Source organism: Numida meleagris, chromosome 1 (assembly GCF_002078875.1).
Source record: "Numida meleagris isolate 19003 breed g44 Domestic line chromosome 1, NumMel1.0, whole genome shotgun sequence".
In the NCBI taxonomy this organism is placed as follows: Eukaryota; Metazoa; Chordata; class Aves; order Galliformes; family Numididae; genus Numida; species Numida meleagris.
In genome coordinates this window covers 175,522,600-175,543,379 of record NC_034409.1, presented here as the reverse complement: position 1 = coordinate 175,543,379, position 20,780 = coordinate 175,522,600, and the positions used below count along the sequence as shown (strand labels likewise).

The following is a 20,780-nucleotide window of genomic DNA, read 5'->3' as shown; positions in this document are numbered from 1 at the left end:
TTGGATATTTGGAAAAATTTCTTCTCTGAAAGGGTGATGAGGCACTGGCACAGGCTGCCCAGGGAGATGGTGGAGTCACTGCCCCTGGAGGTGTTCAAGAAACATGAGGATGTGGCGCTGAGGGACATGGTTTGTAGGCATGGTGGGTATGGGTTGATGGTTGGACTAGATGATCTTAGTGATCTTTTCCATTCTTAATAATTCTGTTTTATGTTTTAGTTTATGCATGTTCACTTACTCCAGGACTGCAGATGGCTTGGACTACTCTCTGCGATTTGGGCACCTAAACTCTGCCTAGAATAGATTTTGATTCCTTAATTAACAGGTGAAGGACGTTTTAATGACATTTCTGGTAGGTCATCATTTGGTCAGACAGTTTTTAGTTCAATAAAGGGGCCAGGGAGTGATTTTTTTATTAGCATCTAATGTACAGGGGAAGTAAGTTCTTCTCTTGAAGAGTCTAGTTTAACCTGTAATGCAGGTAGTAAGCAATCTGAGCATGGACATAGGCAACAAAGAATCTTCCCTGACAGTGTATTAGGACCTGTGCTTCAGAATGGCCTGTAGTTTTCTTTAAATCTACAAGGAATCGTTTAGGTAATAGGCCTTACATGTCAAATTCTGTTTTCAGAAACTGTAGAATGGATGTGAAAGCTCTGGAACTAGTCGGTTGCTCAACGTTTATTGTCCAAATTGTAAATAAAACTGTAATGAATGCATAGGTAGCAGATACCAGTTATTAGAGCTTCCTGATAAAATATTCCAAGTTTTCTTATCTTCTGGGTTGGCCCTCTGATGAAATCTCAGACTACAAAAACTGATGGGCACGTTAGGCAATATTCTCAGTAACTGATCAGCAAATAAGCTGAGTTTAAAATAACAAGTTATACATGTGTTCTGTAGATATTTTTTCCCTTGTTAGTCCAAAGAATGACTTTAGAAACTAGGGACATGCTTCCTGGAGATTGCAACGTGCTTGTTCTTTGACCCTAGCTGTAATTGTTTTCCATTTTCTCGAAGAATCTTTAAAATGCAGAAATATGCAAAATGCAGATCATACTGCTCACATTGCAGTATTTGATCTAGTAATGTAAATCAAATTTAATGTAAACTTAAGAACTTCAGTATTAACTGCTTATTTCCATTTCTACTAAAATACGTTATATTAAAAAATCAACTTTGAGATATAAAAAGTACATAGCTGTTGAATGAGAGATTTTGTTCTCAGTATGTATTTGAATGTGTACATATTTTACATGCAATTCTAACTTTTGTTTATTTATTTATTACTTCAATTATTTGTTTAGCTAATGGGAAGATTAGCTATATTAGCTATTAGCTATTGCATCTTTCCTGTTAGTTTTAATCCAAAGAGTAGCATATTGATCAAAAGTATTTATACATATTACTATGTTCTTCATCTGCTGTGTTTTTGCATTACTGCTTTGTCACAGTTTCTGCCTAAACATTTGAAGTCAGCATCGCCTAAAAAGGCTTCTGCTGTACGTGTGTTCTGATGATTTCCTTATGTGTCTAATACACATTTAAATGAATCTGTTTTCTCCTGTGTAAATAAAAATGTTGTAGTAGCATGGTTATGTTGAGGACTGCTGTGCAAATGCAGCACATCAGTTAGTGTTCTCTGACACAAAAAATTCATCAGAAAAGGGAAGACATTTAAAATATGTCATGAAGTAGCATAAATAGGAATGCATCTTGCTTACCTCACTGTTGAAAAGGGAAGTGAATTTCAAATTTGCAGTTTAGTTACATATGTCTTTTCAAAAAAGGCACAATTAAGACTTTCTAGATTAAACACCAAATAATTCTTTCAGATTTTTGAAATCCTATCTGTGATGAATCACTGAAGTTAGGAAGGGGAGACATGGGGGCTCATTTTCATCTCTAGCCTCTGTATCTAGTTCCATTGTTGTTTTTTTTCCAATATATTTTCACCTCACTATTCAAAAAAGATTCACAGAAGAGCGTTATATCTCCAGTTAATATGTGTAATCATTTAACAGGGCTAAATGCACAACTTTTCAAGGTCCTCACCCAACAATGGACTGCACTGGAGAATGGAGTTACCTGTGTTTGTTTCTGTTTTGTCTCTGTACTTAAGTCTGCTGTATGAACTGGAAGTATGCCTCTGAAGAGACAGCAGCATTCTTCCTGGAAGTAGTTAGTATCTTCAGAAAAGCAGAAGCAAGCACAGGAAAAAGAGAAAAAGTTACGCCAATTCATATGCTTTTATGTATTTAAATAGAGCCGTTTCTTTATGCTGTCACAGGCAGTGCCTCTTCCAACACAGAGGACATGAAGTACTTCTCCTGAGAACAATATTAAAGATAATGTTAAAGGACTTTTCCTGAAAGCTCAGCTTCTTGTAAGGCAGAAGTTATAATGAGAACAGTATTTCTGCAAGACTCATTTTGGGCATGATGGTGATTATTGTTGTGTCACAGAAAGGATCCCACACCTAGAAAACAAAAACACATAAATGAATTTTTTTTAAGAATTTTTAAAAGTTTCTAAAAATTTTTGTTTGGTAGAGATCCACATGAGAGGATGACAGCAGACATTCTTTAATAATTTGTCTTCAACAGAGGGTGCTTTCCTTTTCTTCACATTTGTAAAGAACTTCCAGCCTTTCAGGATATTCAGAACCCTTAGCCAAAATCTCCCCATTCCTCCCCCAGCCCTGGACCCCAGGCATTGAGTTCTCTTTGTGATTCTGGCACATCTGTCCCACTTTCCTCCAGTATATAACTAACCAGAAAAAGAATAACAAATGACTGAAAAAAAGACATGAAAATGCTTGTGCCTGCCAGTGCTTTGAGATTCCTGGTGTTGTTTCCATTAAAGGAAAACTGAAAGGCCAAAAACAATTCTTGTTTTCATATAGTAGTCTTTGTCCTTAAGAAACAAAATTATATTGTACACAAAAAACTTACCTTCACTGCAGCTGAGAGTAACAAACTACAGATTTTGTCTGTAAAGTTTAATTTTGCATGGGATGCATCCATTTTGTCAGATACGCAAATAAGCTTCTTAATGCCGGTGATACCCAAAGACATGCAAGCCACCCTAAAGTAGTCAGAATTCTAGTTAATAGCCCAGGTTAGGAATGAGTTTGAACTTCTAGAGGTACTATGGGCTCGTTCCATTGTCACTCAAAGTCACATAGTCTTGCTTAAAGAACGAACATAATTTCTTAAAAATAGGTATTTTCTGTAGTTGTTGTAGTTTTTAAGACTTACTAATGATACTATAAATACAACTGCAAGAGATTTTCTCTGGAGGACAGCAGAGATTTTAATAGATAAGTGAGAATACAGAAATAGTTCCATAGAGCTGTCTGGAGATGAATGGCAGACTCACATTTCCTTATTTTTGTGTCTGGCACTTTCTTACAGGTCTGAATGTAGAGCTTTTTCAGGTGCAACAAATTGTGGTGTGAAAATATGGTATGGAAAGTAAGAATTTGAATGTCATGAAACATCTGAAATGTCAAATTGTTTGCCAGGCTGCACAGCCTGATGAAACTACCACGTCACGCACAACAGTTCACTTCCTCTGGACTGTCACAAGGTGATAAAACTTTTCCTATTTCAGATGATTGATTATTCCCTTTTACAGAGTCAGGAACATTCTTCTGAGGAGTGGATTTATAACTGTGTAACAGATGGCATTCTTGTTCACCACGCAGGGCTTTCATAATCTTGGTAATCTCCTCAAAAGAAAGTTACTGAGATGTCCATTGAATTTATTCAATATAGGAGAATAATTGCTGCTTACCGTTTTGGAACTTCTTACTATTCAATTCAATGTATTTAATTAATACCACTTAAATGTTATCACAAGCTCTTGTTAACACAAACCAATGAGGGAGAAATAGTTTCTGAAGTGGACAATAAGGACAGTATTCACTTGTTCATAGCTGAATTTCATCTGTTTGTTTGGAATAAGCCACATATGTGCTAGCAAAGGCTAATCCTCAGCTTTGAAGGCAAATGGCATGACACAGCTTGCATCTGTGCAACTAATTTTCATCCCCAGAAAAACACAGTGCTCTTTTTGGAGCGCTCATCTGTACTGTCCCCACAAAGTGGTCAAAAAGTGGCCCTGGCCATGCTTGGCAGGGTGCCAGGTGGCAAAGGCTGAGCCATTCCAGGAGGCTTTGCTGTCAGCTGAACCTACCAATATCCACAGTGTGTGCCTTAACCCTGGCAGGTTTACTGTTCTAGATGTAAGGTAGGGGAATTCTTAGCACAAAAAATGTCAGCAAATGGATGACAGCATGCACCAAAGCAAGTATGCATTTTATACTCTGTGAAAATCTGTGTGAACTTTCTTTCAACCCATAAGATCACAGTTCAGCATACCTGAGAGAAATGTTTCAGCAAGTTTTGCAAGTTCTGCTCACAGAGATAAAGCACAGTTTTCCCTGTAATAGGTTTGCGTCTGGAAGTGGAGATGAGAGCTGAGGTCCTTTCTTTCATAAGAATCTATGCTCTCAATAGGGTGTTTTCCTATATCTCTGCTGGTGTCTGTAGGGAAGATGGAAGAAGACTTGATTTAAAAGCAGAGGGAGCAAAAGCCAAACAAAGAGAGGAAAGATGTATGTAAAGACAGGCTCCTCAAAGAAGCAAGGGCTGATTCTAGTCATCCAAGAGTATTGGATCTGGGAGAAACGCTAGATGTGTCAGAAGGGCTGGAATTATCAATAAATTTAAAGGTTAAAGAGACAGAGGGAGAGGAGACACATTAAGAAATAAAGATAAACATGGAGTAGTTGGACAACTAAGTTGAGCGTAGTAATCGGGACCAAAGGGGAAGAAGAGTCAAAGAAGACATGAGAAGACTGAGATTGTGTAAGAGAAGAAAGGAAGATGGTAAGACAGTAAGTAGAGGAAAATCAACAAAACCTGGGAGTAATGCAGCAGATTGCAAAGGATAATGTCTGAAATAATTAAAAAATTGAAATAATTGCATGGGAAAAACAACAGAGGTAAGCACAGCTTTACTGGAGAAGAGCTGATCTGGTGTCTGGGACATATACAACACTCCCACTCAGTACTCAGAAGGAAATCTGGGGTTCCTTAGCATTATCACCATCCAACTATAAATAAAGTAAATAGGAAGTGCTCTGGTACAGTGTCTGATTCTTCCCTCATCCAGGTCCACATAAAAGAATAAAATCCAGTACAGCCAACAGTTTTACCAAGATTCAAGTTCTAGACCTAAAGAGTAGAACTGTGCAGTTGAGTCAGTTTCATGTGAATAGTATGCTGTATTATTTGTTGTTGTTCTTTTTTTTGTTTCGTTTGTTTGTTTGTTGATCTAGGAAGTTACATAAAACTGAAATTGAAAGAGTGGGGCATTCTAAAGGTACCAAAGTCAAGTAACTAAAAGTTAAACCCAAGTTGAGAGCTAGATCTGTACTACAAATTCACAAATGCCTCTGTAAGAGTCAAAGGGTTGTCTAGCATCCATACTATTAAATGCTCTTATTCTCTTAAACAGAGTAGCCACATCCTTACTATCACTTATTAATAAATAAATTAATAGTAAAACAACTGCAATGTTAGTTGTCTGCTAAGAATGTTTATAAAAGCCCTTTCCATTCCGTGTGGATGTTATGATGGTTGGCTTCAAGCAGAGAACAGGAGACTGGCAGGGGAAGAATTACTACTGTCACCTTCTTAGGTCTCTAAGTACATCACAGAATTGTAGAATGGCTTAGGTTAGAAGGGACCTTAAAGATCATCTAGTTCCAGCCCTCTGCCGTGGACATTGTTGCCAACCAGTCAATCAGATGGCTCAGTTTTAAACGTCAGTTTTCCTAGGATAGAGGGGTCTTGTGAGCTAGTTGTGTTCCTGGCAAATAATATTTTATTCTGTGTAGTTCAGAAACTGCTGGCTGTTGGACTACAAAGTTCACTTGTGCTTCAGTGCAAGTATCCTGGGCTTTAGCGATTTTGTTACAGGTGAAATACCTGAATTCTTTCTTCTACACTTAAAGGCTTGTTATAAACAACTGCATTCATTTTGTAAATAACTTCAGTATCAAAATACAAAAGTAATAGTCTGAGAGAACAAATATCAGATCACCTTGAACTCTAGTATTGGAAATGTACGTAGATTGCTCCACAAGTAATGCCTCCTATTTATTTCCATGGAAACTACAACAGATACAAAGAGCACAAGAACACTATTTCATAGAGCAAATTCTCAGCTACAGAACACTAGTTTTAAACATAGTCACCACCATTAAATAGGTGTTTTCACCAACCATGAAAGCATCTTTCTTTTTCTCAGAAAGATCTGCACCAGCAGTGGTGACCCGCTGGCGCTGTCACCACTGCTGAAACGCACCACCAACCGCCTCACTGTGCTCACACCCACTGTTCAGTCTCCCTAAACGTTCAACATGTGTTAGTGAATGTCAGTGGCTGGCTTTTTGTCTGCATGGAGGAACTCTATGACACACCTTTGCTCCATACATGCTTCCATGTCAAATGCCATTGTGTCAGACTGCCCCTCTGCTGCCACCTGTCACACAGCAACAAAGTGTAACAGAATACTGATGGCAAGTTTCAACTCTGCTGCCATACCACCACCGTCTGCCTCTGACGTCATGGGCCAACATCATAAAATTGCAGGGATGGCAGCAACAGTATGTCACCTCCTCTGGTGCAGATTTTTATTAGTGCCTCATGCAGGCTTGCATTTTAATGATTTAAATTGGATGCCTGGGATATGCCAGATGTTAGAAGAACATAAATTAGATGCTACAGATTGTAAGTATCACATGTTGTTTTTTTTTCTAATAGTTAAAACAGTTGTTTGATTTTACATATCCAAAGTTACAGAAAATTCTATAATTCATTATCTTATTCAGAATGTTGCTTACCACATTACTTGCAAACTAATCTAAGAATTCAATGCTAGTCTGTTCCAATGAGTTACCGTAATAAGGACCGAAGAGAAAGACCTTATCTGCGTTGCATACATGTGTGTTCTGAATAAGAGAATAATTTAGCTGTCACTGACTAAAAGAACTAAAATCCTAGTGAACAAAAATGACCTCAGTGAGATTGTAGTAAAAGTTCGGTAATTTTGCCAGCTATCTCCTGTCTGTTTCTCTTCATGGAGTGTCAGCTAATACCCAGATCACACTGTAAAGCTGTATTACTTGCAAAGAATAACACCCCAAAGGGCCCGAAGAAAAGCTTTGTGATACCTGGGAAGATCAAATGATCAGAATAAGAGAGCATGCAGTATTCAGTTCTCAGTGTAATTTATAGTCTTGTAAGGACTGTCATTTTGTTATTTATAGATGGAAAATGTATTAAATCCTCAAGTCATCCTTGAGCTTTTAATTTTGTTTTTCCTTTTTAGTGAGAAAGCCATTTACACAGTAGACTAAATGAGCACTGTTCTTATTTTCCATAAAGACAGGATTTTTATTAACTTGTAAGGTGAGGGAGAAGTGAGATTCTGCCAGCCTCAGTGGCTGCTGTGTGTGCTGTTTCTCTTAAGGACATGTTAGCTCTCTGTATTCCTTGCCTTTTTCCTTTCATCTGTCTTGAGATAGGTGCTGCAGAGCTTAAATTTATCATTTAAAGACTTGTCTGTTCCTCTCAGCATCAGGGTTGGATTTAACTGTGGTGTTACTTGTTCTTTCATTTCATTTAGGTGTTTTTTTTTTCATTGTGTTTATTTTGTAACTTATCTCAGAATACTCTGTTTATTGGTTAAAAAGGAGATTTTATTACTGAAGGATTTTTAAGAGTCTATAATGCATTATTTATCATTCAAGAGTACAAGTGATGTTTTAATTACAGAATATAGGATTATTACTGCTACCAAGTAAGTTTTTTTTAATAGTAACATTTTCTGCATTTATATTTAATTCTTATTTCCTCTCATTCTTACTTTCCTTTATTCATGAGAAAAAGGGATGAAAAGGGGATGTATAATCATCCTCTTTTGATTCATTCTTATATTTGTCAGGCATTGCTGAGGTGCAGAACCCTACAAGAACTATCATCTAAAATAATAAATGTAGGTGAATTGCTGTGTTTTATTTTCAGGCTGGTATTCCTGAAGTATGTCTCCACTATAAAGGGAAAATCTCCACTGTGCTTTAGGCTTCCCTTCTCAGCACAAGCAGTGGGAGTTGCCTTTCCCTCTTACACTCTAAGCCGTCCAGTATGCTCCTCAGACTGTACTTCCTTATCCTTCAGCAGAATTCTTAAATAGTAATTAGTCTTTTCTTTCCTTCTTGACTTGTTCATCATTTTCAGCAACAGATATAGGAAAGGGATGTGGGAAGGGGTAGCAGTGCACCAAGTCAGGTGATGAAGGATGAATGTTATGGCATTGGAATTGACAGTGTTCTCGCCACTAATAGCCTTTGGTGACTTCTGAACCCAAGGTATGCGGCTGTATGTGGCTGGAAGATCTGAAAGCAATTTCAAGTTCTGGAGTTCTCTGGAATTCATTTTCAGCTGAAGTATTGTTGTACCCTGAGCTAAGTAGAATAAAATAGAATCACAGAATCATGGAATGGCCTGGGTTGAAAAGGACCTCAGAGGTCATCGAGTTTCAACCCCTCTGCTGAGTGCAGGGTCGCCAACCACTAGACTAGGCTGCCCAGAGCCACGTCCAGCCTGGCCTTGAATGCCTCCAAGGATGGGGCATCCACAATCTCTCTGGGCAACCTGTTCCAGTGCATCACCACCCTCTGAGTGAAAAACTTCCTCCTAATCTAACCTAAATCTCCCCTGACTTAGTTTAAAACCATTCCCCCTTGTCCTATCACTATAAACCCATGTAAACAGTCATTTACAAATACTACTAAAATAAATCATGGAGTGGCCAGCAAGTTGTAAAAGAGTGTATATTTATAGAATCTGCACAGGTGGAGAATTCCCAACAGTGAGACTGTGCCAGTGTGTAAGCATCTTAGGCGAGCAAGTGTAGATCTTTGGTTTCTCCCTCCTTCATTTAAGAGGAAGGGAAGGTTACACTAAGAAGCCCCGCAAGGCTTAACACCTATTACTGAGACCAGAGTCCCCTCTGCAATGTTTCTGCGTGCTTATCAGTTACTGAGAGCTGGATGACTTAATCCTCTTCCAGATCAATTTGCAAGACAGTATAAGAAACTTCAAGTAGTTCCCTATTAGGACTGGAGAAAGAAATAGGGTGATGTGATGGAAGTTCTGCATATTCTATCTTAGCTGACCTGTTCATTTTTCTAACCTCTTAACATCCTAGACAGCTTGCTACTGGAGTCAGCATTCACAGAAACAAGTTGCCTCCCTACAAAAACTCTGGCAAGCATCAAAGATGTTAAACTAAGCTGCATCTTGGGATAGACAGCAGACTTAATTATTACAGTCCTGAAGTGTGTCTGTACGTTGGGAGAGTTGCAGAAATTTTATCATGTTGAAAAAAATTAAATTGTTATATTAAACTGGAAATCACCACTTTCTCATCTACATATGTTAGCAACATTTAAGTAGAACGAAACTTCCTGCACGCCCAGGAAATGCAGTATATTTATATGCTAGAGGCAGAACATCTCATTAAGCGTAAAATCTTAGTTAAGTGAATAGTAGTAAAATATTCCTCTATGACTGCAACATTTTAAACCACATTTTAAACTATCTCCATAGTAGCTAGTTAATTTATCACTTTGTTTTTCCTTTCTTAACCAAATCCAACTACTGCAGTTGGATTGCAGATATGTTGGATTCATATATTCAAAATTTTTACGAGGATGGAAGAAGGTAGAACATTTCTTGACTGTGAATGTATCCGTAACACTAGTAATTCCAGCACGGTATGCAAGACCGGGGAATCTTCATCAAAAGTAGTTTCTGCTGCTGTTCAGCAAGTAACTTGGAGGCAAGCTGAGGACCTATATGATAATTTGTACCTTCTATCAATATTTAAGAAACCTTACTTTATGTATTTGATAGGTAAAGGAAGGCAACAGTGTTTTGTGGAAAACTGCTGATTCAGTTAGCAAGACCCAGGAGAACATGCAAGTCTATGACCTTGAAATTGAGAGAAAGACTGAATTTACTGAGTCTAGAAAGCTAGTTAGTAGGTTCTGGGAGAAAAGTTTAGACTAATAAATGGGTAATTGAAGACCAGGACTTCCAATCTTTTAAATATTTTTACTCCTCGGTGCAAGGCCATGCAGAAAGAACATGATTAAGGCGGAATAGAAGGTATGAGTAACAGGAATGGCATTTTCATTTTAACAGAAACGGAACCAGGTGTATGATACTTTAAAAAGGTTAGAGCTTTTTAAACAAGACTGAGGGAAAGCTGACAAATGCAGAGGAACACATTTTGGTGTGATATGAAGAGAGAAGTCAGAAAAACCACATATCCCCATCTATAGAATAAAACATAAGATGACAGTATGAAATTGTGTAGAAGAATGAGAAATAAAGGAAAGCTATACATGTTTCTGTAGCTTCAAAATAAGATAGAATAATTAAAATGCTTTGCTTTAAGCTAAGAAACTAAATGAAGTTTAATAGTCGTATTAAAAATGTAACTGAAAAATATCATTGGGTAACACTAAGATAAAAGCATATGGGAAATACGGAATGGGACATGCAAGTAGTAGTGTGTTCACAGAAGCTGGCTTCAAGGCAGATTGATAAAGCAATTATATCAATTAGATAAATTCCTCATAGCTTGAATTGTGTGAGCTGAATAGAATAATAATGGTATCATTAATAATATGAATATGATATTCATGTTGTGTTATTGTTGGATATATTAATATGATCATTATTAGTCATTATTTATTTAATAAATAGTTAATTAAAACTAAATAATAATATTCAAGGCTACGATGCCAGTGATCTTACCAGAGTTTGCTGTAGTAGAGCAGAAATGATAAGAGAAGAAAACATTTTTTTCTTTTACATCCATGTTATAAATGTTGTAAGTCCAATAATCAGACTACAGTTTCCAGTCCCATCAGTGACTGTTTTCAGGAGCAGTGTATCAAGAAGCAGAGTCATTTCCTGACTTGGTTCTGATCAATGCACAGAGTTTCTTTCATATTGTTGTCAAGGGGTGTATTGAAACAACAACAATGTTTATGTTAGAGCAGATGTCTTTGATGGAGCAGCCAGAGCCAAAGAATCTTAACCATTGTTCTTAACTTTAAAAAGGGACATTACATAAAGAGGAAGCAGTCTGTTAAAAGGAAGCAAAATTTTGCATGGTGACTATTTCAAAATATTGTGTTGGATTCTCATGGTAAATACATACTAAAAAGACGTTTGGATGAACCAAGAGGGTAAACCAGAATAGCTAAGTGTAAGTGCAAGAGAAGTTATTAGAAGTAATAACACATTCGTTGTATCACATGGGGAAAACAAAGATAAAAACTCCATTAGGTCAAATGTAAAAACACAGTAGAGGAATCCAAACAGTATTTTAGAACTTGAAAAGAAAAAGAAATCTTTTTCTTAAATTACATCTGTCTAGTCTTGCTTGGTCTTCTGGTACTGAATGAAGTATGACAATGATTTTTTCAGATTTAATTAATGTTTGGAGACTATATTAAGGGAGGAAAAATAAATAAAATGGAAAAACTAAAAAATTTAAAAATATTTTTACTGTTAGTGATATTGAAAAGTACACCGATATTCAACAAATAATAATTTTTAATATAGCCCATCATCCTATGCTGTCAGTGACTACCTTTCATCTATTACAGCAGTACAAAGCTGTTAATTATAACCTTCTCAAGGTTATTACGTACATTTTCACTGCAAGGTCTGAAAACAGTTAAGTAGGCCACGTGAATTTCTCTGCCCATTTCCACAAATTATGCATCAGGGATCCAGCTCTTTCAAGTTGGTGACATTAGTTTTCAATTCAAACTAATATACCATATAATACTACATATATATAATCATAGCAAATCAAAGCCAGGTAAGATTATAATACATGTTGTTGGAATGAGAGAAGTTTGAAAGGAATTAGAAACCTTTCATCTGGTCATGAGAGTTTGAGTTTCCCTATCTGTCTGAATTTGAATTGGAAGCATTTCCATGTGGGTTCCAAAAGTTCCTGATCACTCCTACTTTTTCTGTCAATGACAGGTTTTTCGTCTGGAAGGAAAATGCTACAGCAGCACTAAGCTATTTGTATTGCTTGATCAGGAAATTTTTCTGTCCCCACAAAGGCAGTAGAATGCCTTTTATTGCATGCCTGAATGCCACCAAATTGTGAAGTCACTCTTAATGTACTTCTGATGTTCATGCTATATAATAATACACATCTACCCTGATGTGTTATATAAAAGCTTTAATGAAGATAATGTTCCATAAAGATACTTTATGCAGACTGTAAAATAGTTCTCGCTTGCCTGAGTTGACATGTGGTTTTATTTCACTTTACAGTTTGTTTATAATGACAAAAGAATTTGGGAAAGGTTAAAATGATTCAGATGGTCTTTCTACTAATTATTTTAGTTTTGTACTCTATCCCCTCTTTCAGCCTCACACACGTAGTCTTCTTGCATGTGAAAAATATGCTTCATGTAAAAAGAGGAGAAGCTCCAATGACTGAGGTTTTTTTTTTTAAAAAGAATGCGTATAGTATGAGCATCAGTGCTGCAAATTTGTTCACGAGACTTCACCAGTTCTTCTTAACTCTGATTTTAAAAGGAATCTTGAGTGCTAAGCTTTTCCTCTCCTTGCTGAAAGTCCCAGTAAGGTTACAGACAGTCCAAAGATATAAAATGCTAATAATTGTATAATTATCAATAGAATTATATTTGTTTACTGTATTAGTAAACTGAAGTAGTTTTATATTTAAAATTTTGCTTTCCAAGTGCTTATTATTATTGGTTGCTGAATGACAGAATGACAAAGTACTTTATTAATACAGATCATAGAATAATAGAATGGTTTGGGTTGGAAGGGACCTTAGAGATCATGTAGCTCCAATGCCTTGCTATAGGCAAGGACACCTCCCTCTAGACTAGGTTGCTCAAAGCCCCATCCAGCTTGGCCATTAACACCTCCAGGGAGGGGGCATCCACAACCTCTCTGGGCAACTTGTTCCACCCTCACAGTGAAGAATTTCTTCCTAATATCTAGTCTAAATCTACCCTCTACCAGTTTAAAGCCATTTCCCCTTGTCCTGTCACTACATACCTTTTTTTTTTTAACTTTTTTTTTCAATTCAAATTAAAAAAAAAACCACAAAAACAACAAAAAAAAAAGCACTGGGATTTCTTATTTCAATTAAAACAGTATTTTGTCTTCTAGTAATCGCTACACATAACTAATTCCTGAAAATAATGTGACTTAACTCATGCTTGCTCTCTCAAGCAGGCTTACTGTCAAGTTTGCAAATCCAAAACCCTGTCTTCATTAAATATTCCAGAGCTGGTGGAATAGCTTTTGAACTTGAGGCCCAAACTGACCTAAAGGCAACAGTAATATTAGTGGTGGGCGGTCTTTCAATATCTAAATATTAATGTTAAAAAAGTCCTGGATTCCTGGGCCTCTGCATCATGGTAATCACAGAGGCTAGTCTCCAAATCTAGCTTTGTAAAAGAATGGAATAGATTCAAGGAAATGTTCTTTCATGGCTGTACATTTCCCGAGGACAGTTTTAGTATCATAGTGTAAAGAATATGCAGCTATTTCGTCAGCATCTTACAAATGTGCTCCCACAGGCACGAATTTTGTGTGCTACATGCAACATTTTCAAATAACAGACTTAACCAGACAGCTATGAGATCTCCCTGTTTAGGGCTTTTCCTTTCAGTCCAGCTTCTTAAAACAGCTCCAGGCTATAACAGAATTTCTCTTTGATTTCTCCAAGCAAATCTAAGATTATTCTATGTAATTTCTTCTCTTAAAAATCAGTAATACCACCATCCATTACAAAACTCAGAGTTGTTGATTCCTCCAGAAAAGAAAGTCCAAGAGTATAAATTCTTGTAGAATTTCACCTTTAATTGCTTGTTACTGGGCTACTAATTCTCTTAGAAATCATGAAACATATTAATTAGAAAAGTTATATGTTTTTCAAAGCAGGCCATTGCCAAGGCCAGCACTATCCATTTGTTAGGACCAAAGCAATTTCCAGCAGTACTAATGCACAGGAGCAGTGGAACCATTTTCTGTCAAGACAAAACAATTTGTGCAGGGACCAAATCTGCACTGGGAGATGTCCCCTGTGGAATTTCTGAAGGGCTGAAAGCAATCACAAAACTCATAGTTTTTTGGTGAAATGCATAATGGATTTTAACCTTGCCTCATTAAACAGCAGTACATAATAGATTATGTATAAAAACCCTCCACTCATACAATACACATTCTACGACAGAGTGAAAATGGAACTGAGGAAAACAGGAATCCAAAGAGTCCTATCTTCTTGTTAAATTAAATGCTTCTGGAAATCATTCCTGTTGCAATTAATTTGACCAAATGCTTACGTCTAAAGTGCGTAGGTGTGCGGATATGAACAAGTCATCCCAGGCACTCTTTATTTCTCTTTTTATGCAGAAAAGTTAATCACATTTCAGCTGCAGATCATTGGATGTCTAAAATACGGATCTAAAATAATTCAGTTAAAAAATTCCTAGCAGGGGTGGATTTATCTTATTGACCATAAAAAGAGTCCAAGTTGGCTGGCTCAGGTACTAAACTGTTGATATTTCATGGTGAGATGAATCCCAACCTCAGAGACCACTGTGGTAAGACTGACATAAGAATACGAATACCTGATAATTAATTTATTCTTTATCAAATTATGTTTCTACTGAGAAATTTATCTTAAAGATGTAGGGAACAGCCACACAAAGGAAAAGCCTAGGTGCTCCACCTAAAGACTTTCTGAAAGTTCAGCTAACTTCATGGGATTGTGCAGTTTCTGAAGAAAGATCCCTTTTCCTACAGCCCTACTGAAATAACCCTATAAGTATTCTTAGAAGATGATGGTTTTTTTCTCCTCAAAACCACAAGCAGTCTGTCTTGTGAAGAGAATTTCTGTTACTATGGAATTTCTGTAGCTGTCATCCATCTTGTTTCTTGTTATACTGACATTTACCATGTGTGTGTACTAAAGGAAACAGTAAGAGACTCAGAGGATCTGCAGTGTTAACATATTAGGCAGTTGTATGATACTGTATCTGAGCAAAAACTCTGCAAGTTATTTTTCCAAGTATATCTGTTTTTGTCAGAAGTTAGCAGTTAATGCATCCTATGCTGTAAGTTTTCAAGAGAGATTTACATGAATGCAAAGGAAAAAAAGTTTTTCTAAGTATGTTGTGAAGTCTATCATATGTGTAATTGTCCCAGTTTGTCTCAGTTGGCAGAGAATGGTAAATTAGACTTAAAATAGAAAGCTACATCTGTGTTAGTGACTTGATTTGTTATATAGTGATTAGCTGGACAACCTCAAAGAAATAGTAACTCATATATAGACAGCATCTTATAATCAGTACAAGGTGCTTGAACAGTGCACAGAACAGGAAAATACAATGTGCTAGTTTTAAGCAAATGCTGTTCACACAGTGAGTATTAATGCCATCTTGTAAATCTGAATTGTTTTGCAGTAATGTTAGAATAAGTTATTTCAGAATCTGTTATTCTCCACTAATACGTCATTATACCATCTTCAGTATTTTACACAGAAGAAAACATTCGTCTGCACAGTATCATGAGCAGCTGGGACTGATAACAGCAACAAATTAATGAGACCATTGCTTTAGCACAGTTACATTATGGACTGCTGATGATCAAGTCTCATTTTTATTATGAATAAACAGCAGATTATAGCTTTTGAAAGATTTTTTAATGTAAATGCAGAAATAAGATGAACACTGCATATGTACAGATAGTACGTAGGCTTCTGTTTAATTGTAAACATATATTCTCTTGTTTGTAGCATGATAGGAAGCTCTAGAAACAAAAAATGACGTGTTTCTTAAAGTTGGGGGTCAGTATTGAGAGCCACATGTTACAGACATAGGATGACTCTGCAGGAGACCTGAAGGAGCCTCTTCTGTGACTTAGAATAATTCAGCAGCAGAGCAAGGATGTAATTTAATCACGTTTTGAAAACTCTGTGTGCAGAGCACAGTGATCTAATTCCCAGGAGTAAGTTCTGAATTGAGAGGAGAGCTCGTGTGGAACCTATCTGAAGGCACTCTCATCTAGGAACATTACACTGTAGAAAAGCTGACTGCTTTTTGGATGCACAGTGCCTGTGAATATACGTAGCTCATAGGAAGTACTTTAAATACCTGTTTTCTTTTGGATTTCCATGGTTGTTTGTTGTGAGGTTTTTTTTGTTGTTTTTTCTTCATTTTATAGCAGTGGAAATGAGACAGATGTTACCCACTGCTGTTCTTGATAAGCAGCTTCAGCTGCTGAGATTTTATTCTTGTGTCTGAAATGCAAGTTTTAATGAATTTTTTGAATTCTTGGTGATCTCTGTGCTGGAGAGGTGGAAATTAGTAAATATCCCCATGTCTTAAGGAAGTGCAGTCTGGTAAGATTTCTTTAAATTCAGAAAATAAGACCTGTAATACGCAGTGGAAGAAGTTGTATAAATAATCTAAGTAATGTTTTTACTGATGATATAACTGGAAAGAATATGTAGAAGCGTTTTTAAACCTGAACTTGTCAAGACACCTCTACCAAGTCTAGCAGCATTGTTACAGTGCAATAATTTTGTCCTATGAGCTGTAGATTAGATCCTATTAAAATTTTTGTGAAGGAAGAATCAGACTGTTAGAAAAAAGTAGAGGAAACTGTTAGCATACTATATAGGATAAAATAAATTTGAGCCTTCTGAAAAGAATAATTGATACAGTTCATGTATTGAAGCATTATATTGACTATACCAAAAAGTTATATCTTTAATTTGAATGAGATATGATGAAAATACTTTCCAGCTAAAATCATAAGAGTTTATAGTAACTTGCTAGTACAATTAAATCTTAATATTTTCCTTTTTTTTTTACATATGTATATTTAATTTAACTCAAATAACTAAGCAGTCTCTTTTTTTTCTTTACATAGCAGATGGTACGTGAACAATACACTACAACAACACCAGGCACCAGCCTAGAGAGGCCAAAGAACGAATATGTCTACAAAATTGGAATTTATGGTTGGAGAAAGCGTTGCCTCTATCTGTTTGTTCTTCTCCTGCTGATCATCCTAGTTGTGAATTTTTCTTTGACAATTTGGATTCTTAAAGTAATGTGGTTTTCTCCAGTAAGTGTCCTTATTAATTTCCCATTATTTTCATACTCTCTTCTTTTTCCTGCCTCACCACTCCCCTTATTTCACATGTACATTGGCTTTTCTGTGTGCAATAGATGGTTCTTTTTTCTTCCTTCCCAACTGTAATTTGTACTTTGGCTGATATATACATATAAATACACACATGGTCTATCTTTGAACATACATATCTGTAATTTCTGTATTAGTAATAACCTTTTAAATTATTGAGGTTATTGGTACCTTTTATTGAAGTGGATTCTAATCACTGTGAAGACAAATGTATTTTACTGTTGTCTCACAGTCTCTGTTTAGTTTATATTTTATAAATACATGTGCTGTAATTTTTCTCTCATAGATGCTGTTTTTTTTCTTAGTTTCCTTCTCCTATGTATCAGCATCCAACATTTAACAATTTATTTGACCAATTAATTAAAGCTCAGAGGTAATTATTACTACGTCATGCCTGAGGCTAAGCAGATGTATTATTCAGGAATAAATGTAATAATTTTCCACTGTCATATATGTTTTAATATTTATAATGTAATTTTGGGTGTTGTCAATTGAAGGGTAACTTACAGAAGTCTGCAAGATGTAGCTTTAGTCAGAATGCAATAAAACGCATCACTGAATATTGAAGCTGAGCTAATTTGTCCCTAACATAGAGTTGTGATGCACAGATGATATGAATAGGCTTGTTACAAGAAAAACAATAATAGTAAATCCTTACAGCTCTGCCCCTGCCGCTGAAGAAAGAATGTTGTGGAGAAAATTCCCATTATCTATCATTATTACGCTTCTGTCACTAAATGAAGGGTATTTTATCTTCTTAGAACCATTTCTATACTCTACACTCTCTTGCTATAACGAAAGTAGGTTAATTTTAAGTGCTACTTACAGATACATTACTGCTGCTTGAATTCCCCTCTAGTTTCTTCCCCCACATAAATTCTTTTCAGCACTGTTACTGCCATACAGATTACAGTGTGGAACATCTTAGATCACATATAATTTTTCTGTTAGGCAGTTCATATGGAAGATGAGCACTTAGTGCCTGCACATCATGAATCACAAAGAGCATGAATAATTGTTAAAAAGTTTTCTGTGTGGCTGAGATTTATATTTTTAAGCAGTTTTTAAATGTGTTTTCTGTTGCTTTGGATTCTCTGTCTGAAACTGGGTATTCTCTAGCATAGTGAGGACTAACAGAATAGCATCAGAAACTCCACTTTCAGAAACCAGTATTTCCTACTAGTTACCTGTGAACAAAGCACCAAATGTGTCAAACTTCTGAATGTCCTTATGCCATGGCAACAAGAGCATTGTAATAACAGCTCAAGAAGGGCACGCTTACATTCTTCTGATGGATGGACTGTGCATGCCATGGCTATAAAGTTGATCCTGATTCTCTGCTAAAGAATCTGTAATCCAGACATATATCCAGTGAAATGGTGACTTAACTGCACTGCCCTCCTTTTCCTGGGATAATTCTAGGGAAATATTAAACTTAGATCTAGAACAAGTCTGATATATGTGCCAAGTACGTGTATATGTCGCAATCTTTGAGAAAATTATGTGTGTTACCATTAAGAACTGGGAAATTGTTTTAGTACGATGTATCTGTTAACATGAGAAGTAACTTAGAAGATACCAGAAATAACATCCACAGAAGTGCTGTAGCATCTAGGAAGTGTGATTGAAGCTCCACGGTACTTTCCTGTGTCTAAGGAAATACTGTTTATAAAAATTGAGGGTAACAATCATAGAAGTTACCAACACTATGATCAAATGTTTTTAAATGTTGTGGTTCCGAGTTTTGGTTAACTGTTTGGAAAAGAGGGGTAACAGTATATTGTTATCCCACTTTTATCCCACATATGCCGCCTTGATTTTTATGGTTCTTGAGTTCCAACCTTGTAAAGTATTTACCACCTAGGAAATCAGTTGATTAATAAATACCCTATTAATCCAATTTAACATTTCCATTATTGGGAAGAGGTAGAATGTAACTGTGAAATACTTTTCCTATGTAGTCATCAATTATTTGGCAAATATTCATCTCTTAGATCTGGTGATACATGTATATTTGTTAATTATGTATTACAGGTATACTATGTAGAGATTGGACTATTTATTATGCTTTATTATAATAATAGGAATTTTATTTTTAGCAAGTACTTTAGAATTATTCAGTCCTAATTTTAAAAAATACATTGAAATGTCATCCCCATTAAAAATATCAGAATATTAACTACTAATAAATTTTTAACAACCGTTTCTCTGTAGAATAATAGAAAAAAAAGCAATATTCTTTCTCAGGTTGATAAACATATTTAGAAAAAAAAGCATGACGAGTATTTAAAAATATATTTTTATAATGTACTTTGGATTTAGAAAAACCAAGTGCCATGTCCACTGATGAAAATAATAACAAAACTGAACAGAGTTTCAGCAGGCTCTGGAAGAGATGTAATCCATGGACACGCCCCAAAAACCAGACAGCGTGATAAATAGAATCATAGAATCCTTAGAGTTGGAGGAATCTTTAAGTGTCATCTAGTCTATCTCCTCTGCAATGAACAGGGACATGCACAGCTTGATCAGCTTGCCCAGGGCCTGACCCAGCCTTGCCTCGAAAGTCTCCAGGGATGGGGCATCCGCCACATCTCTGGGCAACCTGTTCCAGTGCCTCACCACCCTCACTGTAAAAGACTTTGTCCTTATATCTTACTTAAATCTTCCCTCTTTAAGCGTGAAACCATTTCCCCTTGTTCTGTCACCACAGAGCCTGCTAAAGAGTCTGTCCCCTTCTTTTCTGTAGCTCTGCTTTAGATACTGAGAGGCCACTCTCAGGTCACCTTGCAGCCTTCTATTCTCCAGGCTGAACAGCCCCAGCTCTTTCAGCCTCATAGGAGAGGTGTTCCATCCCTTGTATCATTTTTGTTGCCCTCCTCTGGATACGCTCCAGCAGGTCCATGTCTCTCCTGTACTGAGGACTCCACATCTGGACGCAATGAACAGGGACACCTACGGCTCGATGAGATTGTTCAAAGCCCCGTTCAACCTGACCCTGAGTGTCCCCAGGGTCAGGTCTTCCACCACATCTCTGGGCAACCTGTTCCAGTGCCTTACCACCTTCACTGTAAAAATTTTCTTCCATATGTCCAATCTAAATCTCCCTTTCTTTAGCTGTAAACCATTTCTTCTTGTCCTATCACAAAAGACCCTGCTAAAGAGTCTGTTCCCTTCCTTCGCACATACCTCACATACTGAAAGGCCGCTCTCAGATCTCCCCAGAGCCTTTTCTTCTCCAGGCTGAACAGCCCCAGCTCTCTCAGTCTGACCTCATAGAGAGGTGTTCCATCCCTTGGATCATTTTTGTGCCCCTCCTCTCGATGCGCTCCAGCAGGTCCATGTTTCTCCTGTACTGAGGACTCCACATCTGGACGCAGTACTCCAGGTGAGGCCTCACAGCACAGAGCA

General features: G+C 36.7%; 1 protein-coding gene and 1 long non-coding RNA gene across 9 annotated transcripts in view; one reads left to right on the top strand and one right to left on the bottom strand.

Annotated features, from left to right (window-relative positions):
- Positions 1-20,780, top strand: part of SGCG (sarcoglycan gamma) — a 125,992-nt gene that overhangs the window by 40,928 nt on the left and 64,284 nt on the right. For 4 of the 8 annotated variants that reach the window (XM_021379439.1, XM_021379448.1, XM_021379501.1 and 1 more), the window contains one exon: positions 17,094-17,291. In XM_021379439.1, the coding sequence (XP_021235114.1) occupies positions 17,097-17,291 (195 nt within the window). In that variant the 5' untranslated portion in view covers positions 17,094-17,096. Of the gene's footprint in view, positions 1-3,429; positions 3,592-17,093; positions 17,292-20,780 lie in introns of those variants that run through there. The other 4 variants (XM_021379457.1, XM_021379465.1, XM_021379483.1 and 1 more) reach the window with 2 other exon arrangements.
- Positions 1,433-20,597, bottom strand: LOC110389314. Its single transcript, XR_002433117.1, has 4 exons — positions 20,559-20,597; positions 4,386-4,550; positions 2,955-3,087; positions 1,433-2,479 (listed from the first exon to the last, which is right to left on the bottom strand). It is a non-coding gene; the product is annotated as an uncharacterized LOC110389314 (long non-coding RNA).